The 18,861-nt window shown below is 33.2% G+C and overlaps 2 protein-coding genes across 2 annotated transcripts; both read left to right on the top strand.

Moving 5' to 3' along the window:
* Positions 1 to 1,081: 1,081 nt before the first annotated feature.
* On the top strand, positions 1,082 to 8,816 carry LOC134267172 (leucine-rich repeat protein soc-2 homolog). Its single transcript, XM_062749427.1, has 8 exons — positions 1,082 to 1,326; positions 2,686 to 3,774; positions 4,855 to 5,003; positions 5,219 to 5,350; positions 6,525 to 6,665; positions 6,912 to 7,200; positions 8,289 to 8,414; positions 8,588 to 8,816. The coding sequence occupies exons 2-8, from the start codon at positions 2,688 to 2,690 to the stop codon at positions 8,773 to 8,775; spliced, it is 2,112 nt and encodes a 703-aa protein (XP_062605411.1). The 5' UTR covers positions 1,082 to 1,326; positions 2,686 to 2,687; the 3' UTR covers positions 8,776 to 8,816.
* Positions 8,817 to 10,830: 2,014 nt separating this feature from the next.
* On the top strand, positions 10,831 to 18,857 carry LOC134266749 (DNA (cytosine-5)-methyltransferase 3B-like; the record flags this gene model as incomplete). The annotated part of the gene is made up of 16 exons (XM_062749006.1): positions 10,831 to 10,977; positions 11,302 to 11,417; positions 11,922 to 12,230; positions 13,062 to 13,559; positions 13,719 to 13,877; positions 14,116 to 14,229; positions 14,375 to 14,486; positions 14,754 to 14,846; positions 15,010 to 15,054; positions 16,456 to 16,541; positions 16,858 to 16,905; positions 17,128 to 17,192; positions 17,586 to 17,640; positions 17,752 to 17,883; positions 18,152 to 18,224; positions 18,846 to 18,857. Coding segments are annotated over exons 1-16 (2,038 nt in total), but the record flags the coding sequence as incomplete, so codon positions are not given.
* Between the last annotated feature and the right edge of the window lie 4 nt (positions 18,858 to 18,861).

Below are 18,861 nucleotides of genomic sequence, written 5' to 3'. Positions count from 1 at the left end.
ATTTCGGTGCCGGACAACTCACCGACAGACAGCTGACCAACAAAAGTGAAAGTCACCAACGCGTGCAAATTCACCGAAAGGACAATTCACCGACAATATTGTCGGTGAGTAGAAATTCACCGACAATGGTTTTTACATGTTCAGATAATTAAAGTTATATAAAAAGCGATGTTTTCTGTGTTATTTTTTATTCACCATGGCAAGCCCAGGGTCTTCTGACCATAATGAAAGACCAAAATACGAATTTATAAAATATTATGGGTGAAGTGTGCGATTTGATGAAAAAATGTTGAAAGGACAAAGGATTCCTTTATTCCGTACTTAGAGGGGTTGGCACACAACTTCAATTATCAAATTTAATATGTAAAAAAAAATGAATAAAGAAACGTACATTCACATACTTGATTTTTTCTTAATTTTATAAATGATGTCGATGAGTGTCGGTGTATCATATTCTGTCCATGACTTGTCTGTCGGTGACCTGTCTTTCGATGAGTTGTCGTATCGGCGACTTTTATAGTGTCGGTGAAAAAAATGTCGGCGAGTTGTCGTTCGGTGAGTTGTCTGTCGGTCACCTGTCATAGACCCCTTAATTTAATTTGAAAACTTTTTTTTTTTTTACTTTAACAGAACAATATAATATTTCTTAAAGCATGATAATTTTAAAATACTATAAAATACCTTGAAAAATGAATATTTCATTTTTCAATGATTTTTTTCCTCTAAAATGGATACAGTTTCGCTGCTATTAATGTAGAGTGGTGCAGTCACAACCAAAATTTAAAAATAATGAACTTTTGAATTATTTGAACAGTGCTGATCAATGTTGGCTAAGATTGTTCATGTTAGGGCCTGTCAAGTTCATACATTATCTCAGCCTCTTCTGTTTTCAACTAAAATTTATGCCAAAATATTGTTTATTTCACATGCAATTACCATAGTGTTGTTATTTACCTGAAAAAAGATTCAATACATGTACTTTTTAAGCTTGCATTCCGCTTCTTTTTCTGCAAATCACCTGTCAAAATCGAAAAATTGTTATTGTTGGCTTTTGGTTGTCGCAAACCCCTTTTCATTATCCCTTTTCATTCATTTTTTGAAGATTTGATTAGTTAATCATTCAAACTGTAAATATTAACCACCAAAATTATCATTTTTCTTACTATTTCTATTAGTTAGTGAATAATACATTAAAATTTGTCTCATGATTTAAAAAGTAACTATGTCGTAATCGTAAACTTCCGGTGCGGTTGAGCACATTGTCAATCATAGACATAGGCCCAACCATCATATGTGGACTTTAAAGATTGAATCCAGAACAGACAGGTGCTGATATTTTGTTGAAATTTGTACTTCAGTTGCACATTGTACAAAAAATGCACTTTTTTTACATTAATGGAAAAAATTCTGCGTTGTATCTTATTTTTATCATTCAAACAGCTGTCTTATTGCAAGCACATTTGGGGGGGGGGGGGGGGGTGTTAATATCCCTAATGGGATATAAATTTACAGTGTAAAATATGAAATAAGAATGCCCTATTGTTTACCTGTTCAGAATATATAATAATTGGTATTCAGAATATCCATTAACTTATTAAGTATTGAGTAATGATTTTTGATGATGCTACATTGAACATTCCAATCAACATGTCTTTGCCTTAATTTGAACTACTTTGGAAAACAGCTTGGATTTTTAATTAAAACCTTTAGATATTTACAGCATTGTTAAATCAGTAATCTATTTAGAACTGGTAAAACAATATCTATAAATATCGTAAATCTGTATAAGCTAGAAAATGTGATATGCAAATTTAATGGTTTAATGGGCCATGGATATCAGCTTGGGTAGCTCAGTCGCTAGAGCACTTGACTAGAGATGCAGGGGTCCTGGGTTAGATTTCCGGTCCAGCCATACATTTTCTCCTTTCCTGTTACACAACACATTTTTTTGTAGTTGTTTTTTTGTATCCTTTCTATACACATTGCAGATTGGTCCCTCAAAAGATACTAAACTTCTTGGAGATTGATCTGACAAATTTAACAGTTATAGAATAACTGGAGTACCAGTTGTTGTTGCATTCAGTGTATATTAATATGGATTTACAGTATTTATGGCCAGAAATCTCAAGTTTTTGCTCCATAAATTTATAACCCATTGTATCTCAAAAGGGTTATCGCATTTGGGTGATTGATCCCAACCTGTAAAAATAAAATGTGTTATGATTTTGATTATGTGTTGCAATTTATGTACTAGGCTAAGCTTATTATTTGCAATTGAAGGATAAAAATAGCATTGTGCCCCAAAATACTACTGTTCAATTATTATTGAGTGATTGTTTTAAATGTTTTTTTAGAAGAAGAAAAAAAAATATATAGTTATGCTCAAAATAGTAATAGGATCCAGTCTTCATTTCTAGAGAAGACTCTACCCATTTAAATGCCTTGGATTATTTCTGGCACTTTTATTACCAAAGTCTGTACTCATTCATTTATCCTAGATTAGCTGACAGAAATTTATTTTAAACAAATTAGTGTCATTTGATTCCTTTGAGGCTTTGACAATCAAAAATATAAATGACTTTAAGGACTTTGAGTGGTCATGAATACCCGGTATTTACCGATATTTGTCCCACGAAGACTCTGACATTATACTTTTGCCTTGAAACATGTTCATCTATTTTTCAGATATGGCAGATGCATCAGAAAATGAGAACTACAGTGAGAGAGTGATTGGAGGGGTTCTAGATTTATCCTCAGAAGATCTTGTCACTCTCCCTCCTCAAATTGTAAATGGAATCGGGCCAGATATTACTAAACTACAGTTGGATTTTAATGATATTAAAGAGTTGCCAGCCTCTTTTGGAGAGGTTTGTGTGAATCTCCAAGTGCTTTCATTGGTTGGGAACCAACTGAAGGAGTTTCCTCAAAGCATAGGGAATCTGTCTCAGTTACAGGAGTTACTTGTGAATGAAAATGAACTCCGGAATCTCCCAGACTCAATCTGCAAATTGTGTCACTTAGAAGTATTGAAATTGACAGCCAACCAAATTCAAATGCTTCCCAATGACCTTGGTGAAATTTGTAGCCTAAAAACCTTTTACTGTGATGAAAATAAGTTGACAAAATTGCCATTAACTTTGGGATTGTTCACCAATCTTGAGATTTTGGAGCTGAGCGATAATTCCCTTGTTGTTATTCAGGAGGGCATTGGTCAGTTAAGATCTCTAAAGATATTCAATGTGTCAAATAACAAACTGGAAAAGATTGACAATAGTTTAGGAGATCTTGAAAATTTGGAGATTGTGGATATTTCAGGAAATCATTTGGAAAGCTTACCAGATCATTTTCATTCTGTGAAATGTGTTCAAAAATTTTATGCTGATCAGAATCGACTGGCAGACATTCCACTATGGGTGGCGGACATGAGCGAGGCTTTGGAAATCTCTATGAGTGACAACCAGTTTTCAAAATGTGCCATAAATGAGAAAATGGGATGTACCTGTACCAAATTAACTTTGTTGGACATCGGAGGAAATTTCATGGATCAGTTACCAGATACTTTCGGAAGCATGAAGAATATAGAGACACTGAGACTTGGAAGTTGTATTGGGGAACTAGAAAGGAGAGCTTTTCAAAATGGCAACTGGTTGACTTATCTTCCAAGGAGTTTTTGTGAATTGACAAAAGTAACTGTTCTGTATTTGGATGAAAACTTGCTCCAAGAACTGCCTGATGATTTTGGAAATCTTGTAAATCTGGAATTTATCGATTTAGGTAAGGATAGCCTATTTGGTTCAATGGATTTTGATGACAGTTTTTTAGGGCAACTGAGTCACCTTTTGCTGCTCTCATCAGTTGTTTTGGGAACTGTGTTGTCTATAAACTTTTAATTTGTTTTTAGGTCACCTAAGTCACTCAGGTGACCTGTTTGTATCTTTTTTTCATCCATCATAACATCTCATTCATCAGTCATAAATGAGGAGACAGGAACCATGAGAATTAAAATTTTTGTAACCATTCTCCCACTGAAACTATATGCCAAAATGGGTTAAAATTGATTTACTGGTTCAAGAGAATATGTAAAATTTTTCATATATTTTCAGTAAACAATGTGATAAAAAATATGTAAAACCTGGTTCAAATACATAATATGATGCTGAAAATTCTAAAATAACTGTTTCTTTTTAATATTTTAGAAAATTTTTGAATAACAGGGCAAACATTTTCCATTAGAAGTACAATAAAGAAATATACTGAATGAAGATACATTAGAAGGAGTTATTGCCCTTAGGAAAATTTTTTGAAAGATTAAATAATTGATTAAATAAAGAAAACATTCAAGTTATAAATTCTTTTACTATTCACTATATTATTTTTACACCTATTGAAAGGTAATTGTCAAAAAGATATATTTCTACTAGGTATGTATGTAAGATTTTTGCCAAAATATATGACATTGCAAGAGGATGGAATCCTCAAGGAGTAGATAGAGCAAAAAGTGGTGCAGAATATTCCCAATACTGTGAATTTTATTGAATTATAGAATTTATAAATATCTGAGTTTTAAACAGATATTTTTATGACAAAGTGCAATGTAATATCTATCCAAAATTTGCTCTGGAAGGGCAGTGGCCAGGCTTACAAATCTTAAGTGCTTATCCTTAGTTCATGTCACATATTGTCTTCAGCTAAAAACATTCAGAACTAAATAATTAAAAGTTTAGACACTGAATTCTAATTGCTGTTTATGTGGGTTTTTGTTTAATGATGTGCAATTCACTGTTGATTTATCATCATTTAGTGAATTTTCAACACCCCTATAGTTTTGCCTACAAATAAGATAATACATTGCAGGTCAGAATGCACTGCATGAGCTGCCAGAATCCTTCTGTAAGCTGAAGTCCTTGAAAGTCTGCCAACTATCAAAGAACAAAATTCAGATTCTACCCTCAGCATTTGGAGACCTTTCTGCACTACAGGATCTTCGTCTGGATAACAACTTGGTAACAAAAAATCAATGAAAAAATAAATAATGAAACAACTTATGATCAATGAAATAAAAAAGTTTTAGGTAAACATGGTTAATGATTAATCTGGAAAATTTTTTACTTCAAAAAATTACCTTAAAAAGATCTCTGCCTTTTTGTTGAATGTTAATATATACTTATAACTTGGTATTATTTTCTAACCATCATTTTTTTTTTGCTTTGATTTTTAGCTTGAGGAACTACCAGAGTCTTTGAACAAGTTGACAGGTCTGAAGTCATTGGATTTGTTCAACAACAAGTTAACAGAAATTCCAGAGGCTTTAGGTTACTTCAAACAATTGGTGCGACTAGATTTATCAGAGGTGATTGTTTTTCTTCTTAAAGAAATGAAGATTAATAGATATAATCTTCGTATCTATATGTAATAAATCATTGATTTGTGTAGATTTTTATCTTGACAAAAATGATTTACACTGATAAAGCTTCTTGAAGTGATACGATTCCTTGTCAAATGATAACACCAATGCTTTTATCCATTCACTAATGCAATGATAGTTTGGAATAAGAGGGGACAAAATTTTATGATTTCCTTTCCATATCATTCCAATTTACATAAATTAGCATAATTTATTTATTTTGATGTCACGGAAAGGTTAAGGATCTCCTGTCACCCCAATCATTAAGAAGATTTAATGTGATAATTATGTGTAACAACTATAAATAACTCGGACATATCTAGGTGTTAATGTATCTATGTTTTAAGGTTTCTAAGTTTTAAGGTTTAGTATCACCCTCTATTAAAATTGTGAAAAATAGGAATAATAGATTCATACATGTATCCGATAAGAGTTATCTGTCTTATCAGAGGACCAGTGAACCTTAACAATGTTAGGACAACTTTAATTTAATGTATACCTATTCACATATAAATACTATGATTATCAATCTTGACTCCCAATTCCATATTTGGGTAATTCTTGCATTTTCTCTGTGTGTAATGTCTTTCCATGACACAAATTGTTAAAAATATTTATATATGATTTCCAGCTTCCCATAACATTTTGAGCAGGCTATTGTGATAATACTAAATATGTATTCCTGAGATGTTTGAAGTGTACATAAATAGCCAAAAAAGTTCCAAATGATAAAGAAACTCAAGAACATTATTGATTTAGATTGACTCTTTTATTGATGTCGCCCGCGTGGCCCAGTTGTTAGAGCGTCTGCTCTAGAATCATAAAATTTCCTCGGGTAATTTTAAAAGACGTGGAGACATCATTAGATATTCCCATGTCGCAGTAGGTGCTGGCACGAAAAAGATCTCTCACTACTCAATGACCCTGAGTGCCGAGTATAGGACAAAAATTTGTAGCTCTCCACCAGCAAGAGGTGGCGTCTGTATATGAGTGAAAAATTCTCGAGAGGGACATTAAACAACATACAATCAATCTTTCTATTGGTTTTAAGTTTTAAAATATGAATATGTTTATGTTCATTGAAGTCCGCCAGTTCAATTTTTTTTTTTTTGTATTCCAGAATTGCTTCAACATTCCTTGGTACGATGTGCCACAGATTGTCAGACAATCACACTACCCACCACGTAATCCAGACCTGAAAAATAACTGGCGAGGCCGTGCTAGACAAGATCTGTCCATGATGGAGAACAAAATCATCAAGGTACTGAAAAGCCTGTCACACAATCCTTTTTCAATTTTCAGAAATTGTATCTGTTGATACAGACCTGCTTGTGAACCTGTGTAGTGCAAGTTAATGATTATTCCACCCATTGAACACTCAGTGATTGTGCTAAATTTTGAATATGCCAATTTATTTATGCGTACACATATTTCTACATCTATAGATGAAGCATTTTAGATTTTAATTGACTCTGGATCTGTTGAATGAATATTTGTTATCTGACAGATGGATGTGACAACAGAAGAGTTGGACTTTGAGCCTCCACCTAAGGACCTTGGATTCAGTGAGAACCTCCTGCGTGATGCTGTGGAGCACGGAATGTCCTTCTGGAGATCACATGAAGGGAAAGGAAGAAGACAAAAGTTTGTCCGCAGGGATGATTTCAACTTCCTTCAGGTCGGAAAAAAGAGATACCCCCAGGAAGAAGAGGATGAGGAGGAGGAAGATGACACTGAAGAGGAGAGTGAAGAAGAAGATGACTACGAGCCTCCTATATTTCACCCAAAAGGAAATGGTGAGTCCTATACATTTTACTATAATCAGTAGAGTTTTGCCGTCTAGGTCAACAATAAAAAATGATTTATTTGATGTGCTCCGACCGACCCATCAAAATTGCCCCTACCCAATCATTTTTTCAGCACTTTGACTTTTTATTTTTTTTTCATTAATTTCCATAGAAATAGAAATTTTCATTTTAAAGCTTAGGTATACATGTATAATTTATCTCTATATGATGCTTTCAAATTAAAGTTTTTATAGCAGTAAAAATAAAGTTTGTATAGCTATCAATTAAGGAATGTTTTTAAGTCTTGCTTGAGTTATTGGTGTGTGAATCACACAGACTTGTCACGTAGGCATATTTCATGAAGCGGGCTAGTGCTTCATGAAAAATATGCCTACGTGCAGGTCTGTGTGTTATATTATATTATATTATACTATATTGTTATACTTTTACTAATGTCGCTGTAGCCCTATTGTGAAAGATTTCTACACTTGAGTACACACGAAAATGATTTCAAATCAATTTCACAGTTGGCTTAGTAGAAAAACACAGCGAATGTAAATATTGTGTAATGAAAACATCAATAAATTATTGAGTCTTCAATTTCTATGAAAGTTTTCAATTTGTTTAATACTTCTAGGCAAAAAAAAACCACTACCTACCTACCTACCCACGTTGAAAAATGTGGGTCAGAGTACATCAAACAAAAATATTTTTAATGATGACCTTAGATAAATTTTTGATGAGCTAAATATTACATTGAGATTTATGAAGTCTCAAAGTAATTTTTATTTTAAAAACCTCTATACAGGAAAATGTTGTCTGTACTTTGAAAAACAAAGTGATAAAATGCTTCAATCTACTGTAATATCACTTATTGTGGAGGAAGCAAATGTTGAGAAAAAATTACTGATTATTGATAAGTGTGGATTTGATTTCATGGTTGGAGAAGTGTTGAGTAGTAATGCATGTTAAATTTTATATCTCGTGATGGACATGAATTCGTGGGTCTCTCCATACCTTGAAAACAACGAACTTTAAACCCCCATGAAAATTAGTGATTTCACAATACATGTATTTGATTATACATGTTTTTTTAGTCTGCAGTCCGGTGTCTAGTAACATGATGGATGAGGGATATAGAGCTGTTACCGAGGCGACACAGGAAGAAGAGAACTGGGACGATGAGTTGGAAGATGTAGATGATCCTTTTGACATTCAGTATGGCAAGTCTGAAAATTATAAAGTACATTTTTAAAGTCATTGATTAAACGTGTGAGGCTGTGTAACTGTTTAGGCCCAAATGTAAGTCAAACCAGTTTCTGTACAATTGTGCTCTTCTAGTAATTTGCAAAATCTGTAAATTTTAATCTGATTGTTATTTTTCTTTTTGTTTCAGATGACAATTACTTTAATAATATCTACCAGCACCCCAGACCAAAGACACTGGCCGAGGCAGGATATGTTGTAGATGACCATTTGTGTCTTCCCTATGATATACATGTTCAACCAGTGGCTAAAGATAGGACAGAACATCAGGTGGAGGCGGGGCAATTTGATGATGACTCGGAGGAAGATGTCACGTGACCAAGAAAAGAGATCACATTATAATGACTCAGGGGAAAACCCAGAAAAGAGTTTACATGACTCTGAGAAAGAACGTGACATGACTTTGGAAGATGTCACATGATGTAGATGTCATAATGCAGAGCGATTACTATTGAAAACTGCATAACCTAGGGAATTTTTTCAATGCCCATAAATGCTGAGAAGTGAATATTATTTTAGTGTAATATAGCCAAAGGACAGAAAGATGTTTTAATTTGATTATCATTGGCATTAATGTGGGATGTCCCCCTTTGAGGAGAAATCAGTCTGTATTTTGGTGACTATTCTAAAAGAGTTTTAGATAATGTACCAGGTTGCCTAAAGGAGAAGATTATTTTAATTGGCATTTCAGATTCATCATTGTAAATGAAAATGGTATTTTTGATATTATGAAGCATCTTTAATTAAAGTAGGCTTTACCACTCTGAAAAGTTTTACTATGCAACGTTTTGTCAAGGGAATTTAGAAGCATCCTTGAAGTTAGATTTTCCCTCTCAAAAGTTACACTAAATCTTTCATTATTTTTTTCATTTGGGTGTAGAAAGCTGTTCATTGTTATGTTCTCTTTCATTATATTTTTATCTATGGCATTACATTGATAAAATGGCTGGGCTCCAAAAATTTGATTATTATTGCATAATATCCTTTAAAATGTGAATAGCTTTATATCAATATCCTTGATTTTGTACTTCTGGGCATAGCATCTTAAATCAGTTTAGATTCTGTTTAAATTTATGATGTTTAATTAGCGTGGATTTTTTTTTATTCTTACTGCTAATCATTTTTCATGATCCTGAAAATTTATGAATTTTAATTCCATTTTTAATTTAATATTATACCTTTAATTTACAAAATGGAAAATTGGCAAAGTAGCCAAAAATAGAAATAAAAATAAATAAATACCAGTCCTTTCGTAAATCACATTTTTTGAAAAATAACTTTTTTAAATGCTGAAAAATGTGGGCATTTTTGTGGAGATTTAATTAATACATGTATATATGAGGCTTGATTTATATGTAATCTGTTGGAATACAGATGCTGCATTTCTTATTGAACAGATTTGTATAATATGAACATGTACTTGATTTTATGTTGTAATTTATTTGTCTGATTAAAATCAATTGATTTTTATACTTTAAAAAATCATGACAATTGTACATGTATCATTAATTAATTTTTTCCTCCTCCGTGACATGACCTGCATTGTATCACAAAGCAGAACATTTTTCATTCCATCTCCCAGTTTGATCAAAAGTTCACCTAATGTGTTTTACGAATTTTTTAAATCATGTTTTCATCTGTACTCCAGTTAAATGAAAAAATGGCATTTAATTTAGATTTTGATCAATAAATTTCAAAGGATATGTGTTTCGTTTCACATCACTGAATTTATGAGTTTATAGTGGTGAAAAAAATCGAAAGTGCATGAAAATATTTTTAAAAAGTAGACTAGTCACGAAATTGTTGGCTATTATGGACCAAATTATGAATGATTTCAATTTCCTGCACTTAGAAAAAATGTTTTATGGCGTACCCATATATGTCTTGAGATGAGTATACAAGCTAGGCTAATGCCTACAAGGGCACTATCTTTCAGCCACATAGTATCGGGAGGGGGGGACTTTTGAATATTGAAAATGGTTTATTTTGAAAAGCTGTTTGCCCCCTCCCTCTACTTTTTGTTGTAACATTTTAGTCATGGTGATTTTGTAATTTTTTTTTAAAGTAAGTTGAAATTTCTTTGTTCTCCCCTTTCAAAAACGATGCGTTCCTCTTTCAAATGCAGGCTGGCCCCTGTACATGTATCTCTATTTACCTTTAACAAAAACAGCCCATTGTCACTTAATCAGACCCCCCTCTCTCTCTCTCAATTGTGTAAGATTTACGATGTAGTAAACTTTGCAAGAGCGATTTGCTTGCATTTGTAAAAAGCTAGGATCAGTGCCACAAGCGTTTATTTTGTACTTTAACACGAATTCTTATTACAAAACTATTAATTTTTATGATAATAAATTATTCATATTTTGACAACTCGGATACTATTCCAAATCTTCATCACAATGTGCAAACGTATGCACTTTTCCCCTGAAAAGCAAGAACCACGTGTTGCAAAAACGCGGCAAACCACACGTCTTCTGCAAACTGGGATGGACGCCAGCATGCTGCACAAGATGTCCCAAGGTACTAGTAATTTTAAAATGAAAGTTGAAATGAAACACAGGGCATATTAAATTCCTAAGAAGAACATATATATCAGAAATCTCTTTTGAATATATTGCGTTATGACGTTTTGCCGGGAAAACATCATAATGACAAAAAGAAAATGTAGCCCCCCTGCACTGTAGCACAGGCTGTAAATTCCGCTTACCACACTATAATGAGCCTTGAGAATTTTTTTAACAATGTGAAAATGCAACTAGGTAATTATTGAGGGGGAAAAAATCGCCTCCAAGGTTGCTAACAGCACAGCAATACTATTTATAGCTCAATTACTGTGTGTTGCAGCGAAAAATTTTCAGCACATCCCGGCTGAAGCTTGGTTGCCAATAGATTTTTCTCTACCCCCATCTTGGACCTCGCACTTCATGATGCAAGAAAAAGAAAAGTTCTCCATTTTCAAGGTAATTTTTTAATGTTTCTTTTCCCAATTTGAGCCTCTTAAAAGTTCACATGAAATGTGATAAGTAGTCTGCTCTCAGGTATTGCAGGACAATTTGCATTTTTGTAAGGAAATAATTTATGATCTAGAATTACGGTATGGTATAAGATATAACGACCTACTTCCATATCATTATGGGGACTTTTTTGCACCACTTGGTGTGGGATAAGCAGTTATACAGTGAGTCATCTAAGGTGGTCTAGATTTGAAAAATAGCAGACAATTTTTTTTTTCTGCTAAAGGCTGGAAATTTAAAACCTCCAATTAAACTGATAACGGTTACTGCACCGATCATAAAATGGAATAAAAGCCACTTGATGCACTTTATTTGCACTGTGGAATTGTGTGACATATTTTTGCATCTACGTGAACAGCTTAGTCTGTCTAGACAAATTTGTCAGTTAATTTTGGAAACTAGGTGAATTACCACATGAAATTTACGAAATGTGTGTATGTTTTCTTTCAGGGTTTTGACATCCCTGATCAATCGCAGAATTATTTGGAGTTTTCATTGCCGGATTCCATTAGTGACAATTACAACTCCACGAAAACTGACCCAAATTCAGCCACTGTCCCTGCTTCAGCTAAACGGCCTAGTTCCAAGAACCGCCTAGGACAGACCAGGAAGAAACGGAAGGCTCGGAGATTTAATATTAATACTCGCTCTGTCGACTCAGGAAAATCAATGAGACAGAAGCCTAAGTCAGATGAATTCAGACAGCAGAGAGACTTCCGGAGACCGTTTATGTACAGGAGATTAAAATTACAGAAAATGGTAACAAAAATTCAATCAATATTTAGAGAGATAATATAGCTTTTGTTCTAGTCTGTATTTCAATTATATTAGTGCTTTTGGAAATTATGGAAAAGCATTGCTTTCAGAGTGTGAACAATATTAATTAAAAAATTGTATATGGGAAATAATAGTAAACCCATATGATTTTTATTTTAACATTAGAATTTGTTACATTCTGAGAGCAAGTACTTGTGAAAAAGAGAAAATGTGCTGTATTTTATCAAGGCCTTGTAGATTAAAAATTTTAAATGCTTGCAAAACATATCCTATTTCTGTTGAAAAATGTTAACTTAGATGTAATAATGAGAACAAATTTACATTGTTCGTGCCCATACAGGGCTTTTTGGGGAGAGACCCTGCTTAAATTTGTAAACTTTTAACCCATCCAGAGATCAGTTTTTGCTCCAGTGATTCAATAAGGTCTATGAACTCTGTTTGAAGTGCAAATAAATTAATAGAAAAAACATGATAATATGAGTATGTCATTAGCATAAAAATTCTACGTCTTGAAAATGTTCTGAATATTGATGTATCTTGAAGGAATATGTACATTGTATAATGATTGATACTAATATTTGATTTTTAATGAAAAATTAGTGAAATCAATTATAATTTACAGTTTAACTCTGATATCTCAAACACTGATATCTTGAATACCATGGATATTTCAAAGTGGTTTGGAAGTCCCAACTGCTTATTCATTAAATATTTTATATTGGATTTCTCCAATCCTTGGATATCTTATAATGAAGTATTTTATTGGTATACCATTTGAGATAATGAGATTTGACTGTATTCTTATTTTGACAGAAGTTGAAGACCACACTGACCAATAAAAACCTGCAGTGTCACATCTCATGCACCACTTCTCTGTACAGTGTTGTCAGGCGATCCAAGGGTCACGAGTCTGAGCCACAGAAAAAAGAGGGACCTAAAGGTCATGGGTCAGACCCACAGAAGAAAGTACCTAAGAGTCGTAAGTCTGGCTCGCAGAAGAAAGAGGAAGCTAGAGTTCATGAAACTGCTGCGCCGAATAAAGAGAGACGCAGGGAACCTAAGCCTGATTCTGGGCAAAAACAGGGGTTGTCCAATGAATGTGTCAACTCCTCAAAAGTTTCAGTAGAGAAAGGTAGCTCATCTCAAATTAAAAAGGGATGTTTTACTGAAACTGAAAGTAGAAGGAAAACTCGAAGCTCTTCTGAAAGTACATGTATTGATACATCAAATGAAGACACAAATGAAGCTCTGCAATCAGTTACAGCATTATCAGATTCCTCAGTCCCAATGGATTCATCAGATGAAACTCAGGTGAAATTCTGTTTTTGGTAATAATTTGGATATATACCATTTTTGGTATTGGAATTGAAATGAAAGGTAGATGGAACATGTGTAAATTCAAAGGCTTTCACATATTGTCATGTGTTTTGCATGTTCTAATGATGTCTTATTCTGGCATTTCTGACATAGGATAACCGTGCTGGGGAAATAGTGTTTGCAAGCCTTAAAAACACTGCCAGTATATCAAGATGGTGGCCGGCTATTGTTATAGAAGGCAAGGAAGTCAATAAACCAGAGAAGGCAGGGTTTATCTGGATCTTCTGGTTTGGAGACCATAGAATATCTCAGGTAATAGAATATCTCAGGTAATAGAATATCCCAGGTAATAGAATATCTCAGGTAATAGAATATCCCAGGTAATAGAATATCTCAGGTAATAGAATATCCCAGGTAGGTCAAGATTTCTAAGAAATACATTTCAAACTTATATAGAGATACATATACTCAATATTTATGTTGATGAATCATAACTTTAGGCATTTAATTGTTTATTGTCTAAAAATTTAATGTATATATTTATATGTAGGTTATGGCCAGTAATATAGTGGACTTTCCATCCAATTTTACTCAATACGGATTGTGCAATAAAATAGTGAAGAATTGTCCAAACTTCAACAAAGGTCTGAGTGAAGCAATTCAGGTGAGCTAGTGCAAATCTTTTACTCTTCGTGGCTTAAGATCATTAGATTTTTTTTAATAATAATGTTTATTAGGATCAATGCTCTTTTGTGAGAGAATGCTCCACTTTGTGCTTGTTAAATACTGCTACATGTTGATCACTACAGATCTGTGCTGAGAGGGTAGCTAGAGACACAGAGGATGTAACTGAAGAGGAACTACTAATGTGGGCAAAAGATGGCTTCCCCTCAGATCGGGGACATTTCTTACCTGACCATAGTCAGTGATAGTTATGCGTACAGGATATACTAGATAGAGAAAAAGAGAAACTTTTTAATGTCGAAAATTTCATTTCAATGTATAGATTTTTGTTCATGATATTTAAAAATTTTCATTGGTAAAGATTGTTTGATTATGACCAAAAAAAAAAAGTTGACAAGAAAAGAAAATATTTGCCTAAAATCTTTGACAATGTATTATTTAATTATAATTTATAGCAAATTATGTAATTGGAAAATATATTATAGGAATTGAATGACTTTGTAGATGACCCTTTACCTCATATGGTGAAAAACTACCTCGAGAAGATAAAAGACAATTTGAAACATGTAGATACATCCAAAAAAAGATCTCCAAATAGTAAGGAACAACTCTCTTTTAAATACTTTGTAAACTTGAAGAAAAGATGTGCTTTAAAATGTATTGGAATATTCTAACAAATTTTAGAAAAATCTGTTTTAAAGGGAGGTAACTCCTTTTTCTCTGATAAAATTTAATATACTATATATACATCTTATTGCAGAAAGTGCAGTAAAGGCACTGAAAGCTGGTGAGAAAGAATTATCTGGTGAGTAATTCTTTTAAAAATTCTTTCTAATTATTAGGTCACCTGAGTAAACTCAGGTGACCTATTGCTATCCGTTTTCGTCCGTTGTCTTGCGTTGTGCGTTAACATTTGAACATTTCCAGCTTCTTCTCTGCAACCACTGAACCAATTTCAACCAAATTTGGCACAAAGCATCTTGGGTTAAGGGGAACAAAAATTGTGACTAAGTACATAGTTATGATGAGCAAGAGTACCTCTACCAAAATTGTGAATTTTATGGCCCCAGGTCAGGGGTTCTGGTGTTAGGGCAGGGCTCTATTGAATATATAGTGAAAATACATGAATTCTTTGAAAATTTTCCTCTCTGCTCCTAGGTATTAAATAAACTAAATGCATAGTAATGATGAGCAAGAGTGCCTCTACCAAAATTGTGAATTTTATAGCCCAGGGTCAGGGGTTATGGTGTTAGGGCTGGGCACTATTGATTATATAGTGAAAATACATGAATTCTTTGAAAATCATCTTCTTTGCTCCTAGGTATTAAATAAACTAAGTAAGTAAGTACATAGTTATGATGAGCAAGAATGTCTCCTCCAAAATTGTGAATTTTATGGCCCCAGGGTCAGGGGTTCTGGTGTTAGGGCGATGCTCTATTGTTTATTTAGTGAAAATACATTAAATCTTTGAAAATTTTCTTCTCTGCTCCTGGGTATTAAGAGATGAACTACCTATATAGTTATGAGCCCTAATCTTCCAGAATTGTGAATTTCAAGGCTCCAGGGTCAGGGGTACCATAGAGGGGGGGGGGCTGTACTTATATACTGAAAATGAATGAATTGTTTGAAATCTGCTCCTTGGCATCAATCAAATATTTCAAAATTGTGCAATGTGTGGATCTAGGCCTAAGGGTCAGGGGTTCATGTATGGTAGGGGCACTACTGATTATTGCTGAAATGCATTTTTGTTCCCCTACCCTGCCTATGGGTATTAAGTAACCAAACTAAGCAACTGCTAAGTGCATGGTTATGATGATCAATGGCGCCTCTTTCAAAATTGTGAATGCTATAGCATCTGGCTTAAAACATGAATCAAATTCAATCACTGGAAAGTTGTTGCATAATGCTCAGGTGACCTATAAGGCCCATGGGCCTCTTGTATACAAATCCATCTAATGGCCCTCATTTTTGACATTTTTTCTCATTAAAAAAAAAGGATATTGACATATGTTAATTTAGTGAGACAGATTTAAACTTTTATCTGTACGTTGGTTCTGATGGTGACATAGATATGAAATTGGTATAAATTTTTATGATTTCCCACCCAGAAATCTGCCTGTCTTGTGATGACTTGATGAATTTTATAATTGTTTTCAGAAATCTGCCTGTCCTGTGATGACTTGATGAATTTTATAATTGTTTTCAGAAATCTGCCTGTCCTGTGATGACATTGAACATGTGGAGGTAGAGGACCATCCTCTGTTCTTTGGGGGACTCTGTAAAACATGCAAGGTATACAGTAAAACATGGATATTCTGAACCAATGGGATAGGTCAGAATTGCTTCATACCATTTATATCTATAATTTTCTCATATGTAGGTAATAATTTGTTTAGATGTTATTCCAGGTGACTTTTTAAGCAACAAATAGATTTTTAAACACATGGATGAGAAATATTTTTGAATGTAGCAAATACTGAAGAATCACTGACTTCTCATGTCTTCTACAAATTAAAAAAAAAAATGACAATCAACTACCGGTATATATGAATTTAGATAACTGTACAATCTATTTACACATTTTATCCTCAGTTATTTTCTTTCGTAGGAAGAATGGAAAGAGAGTATACACATCTATGATGATGACCAAACCAATGTAAGTAAACTTCTGAAGTAAACAGTCAATTTGGAGTTTGAAATTCATCTTAATTTGTAATTCGTGACTTTCAAGTGTAATATATCATTTTCAAAATTTTGAGCAATTCATTTGAGTTGAAAAAAAATGTCATTCGTAAAGTACATACCTGAGAAGCGAAATAAAGTAGAAAGAGAAATTTATTTTGAATTATTTTTCCTCTATTTCACATTATTTGTTTAGACTTTCTGTGTGATTTGTTCAACTGGAGGGGATCTTGTTGTCTGTGAAGATGTGAACTGTGGAAAGTAAGTTTTGTCTGCTTCTCATCTTAATTTACAGTACACATGTACTGTAATTCATTTATTTTACATTGGTCAAATTTTATTGGTTTGAGAAAAAACAGGTGATTTGTGTGGAGTTGTATGGAGTAGAGATGGTAGACAAATATGTTGTTTTGAATTTTATGATTTGGTGGAGGACATGAATTTATTAACAGGTCTTTTTATTTGTTGAAAATTAAACCTACCACAACAATAAGTAATTTCACAATATCTGGTTGATGAAATAGTATCCTCTCTATTCTTATTGTCTCCTGTGAATTACAAGCACCAAGGCCACAAACCTGTCCTTCCACCATCAGATTTATCCTTGTATCTTTCTAAACCTCTGATTTTACTAACAGTACCTTCTACTAACAGGTCGTACTGTGTGGAGTGTATCAAAAACTTTCTGAGTGAGGGGCAGCTGAGAAAAGTAAGATGGACATTTCTTGTTGCATTAACCAGTAATATTTAACTCCAAAGGCAAGGTACTTTTAAATGGAGTCAAACTAATAATGCATGTATCATAATGCTGAAATTGTAGATAAAGGACAGTAAGATCTGGAACTGTTTTCTGTGTACTCCGTACACTAAGCCCACCCATGGAGTTCTGATCCCCAGGCCAAACTGGAGGGACAAAACTGTCCACATCTTTGATTCTGGATACAGAACTGATGTAAGATCCTACAATTAAATTGAATTAAATAAAATGATGATGTTTCTAGACAATTGTTATTGTGATTAATGATGTATTCTTTAATTTTTTTGTTTTTAACATTTCATAAATGTGTCTATAAAGCTTTAACAAGTTCAGTTTTTTTGTGTGCATTTTATGTGTTATTTTGAAATGTATTCTTTGAATTATTATTACATATAATTTTTTTTATTTTAGTTCCTTGAAAAAGGAGTGTAAAAGTGACTTGTATTCATGAAAATTATTTCAGATTTCACCTTCATTTTTCAAAGGTCCCAAAGAGCCAGTAAGGGTATTGTCACTCTTTGATGGAATTTCAACTGGTAAATCTATACGTAACTAACTTCTACTTTTGCTTTGTTGCATGGACCTGGTAATTTTAATATAAATACAGAGCTATGTATTACAGTAGTGAACAAAGATCATTTTCAGGTTAATGTATTAGATATTGTCTCAGTTTCATTATTGAGTGCTGTAACGAGGGACATAACTCTGTGTTAAAATTTAATTTGCTATTATTTGTTTCTTTGATGGGTCCAGAAAGATTTAAAGAAAAGGATAGGAAGGGTATTATTTATTTGCTGAAAATATTTAAAACACCTTGAAGAAATGCTTGATATTTGCAAAAATTCAAGTACCTGTGATCAAATAAGCAGAATTATACTGAATTTAAACACCTATGCCCCATCGTGCACATAATGCATTGCATGATGTAAACTTGAATCTGCAATTTTAAAACACATTAAGGTACCAGTACACTTTTCATACACAAAATACTTAACAGAAGTATTTCTTTTTTTATGGAATGTAAGCAAACTTTCCTATAGATAGAAAGTGCATGGTCTAAAATTGTGGAATCTTAATTTAGAGTTTGCCCAATAGCAGCATTGCTTAAAACTGCAGTTAACCTTAGTGACGTACTTTTATAAATTTTTTTCTGAAAGGAAAGGTGGTTTTAAA

This window comes from Saccostrea cucullata, unplaced genomic scaffold (genome assembly GCF_032062105.1).
Source record: "Saccostrea cucullata isolate Sc308-1 unplaced genomic scaffold, CSIRO_AGI_Scuc_v1 ctg1176, whole genome shotgun sequence".
Lineage (NCBI taxonomy): Eukaryota > Metazoa > Mollusca > Bivalvia > Ostreida > Ostreidae > Saccostrea > Saccostrea cuccullata.
The sequence above is the reverse complement of the archived record's forward strand: the minus strand, read 5'-3'. Positions and strand labels throughout refer to the sequence as shown.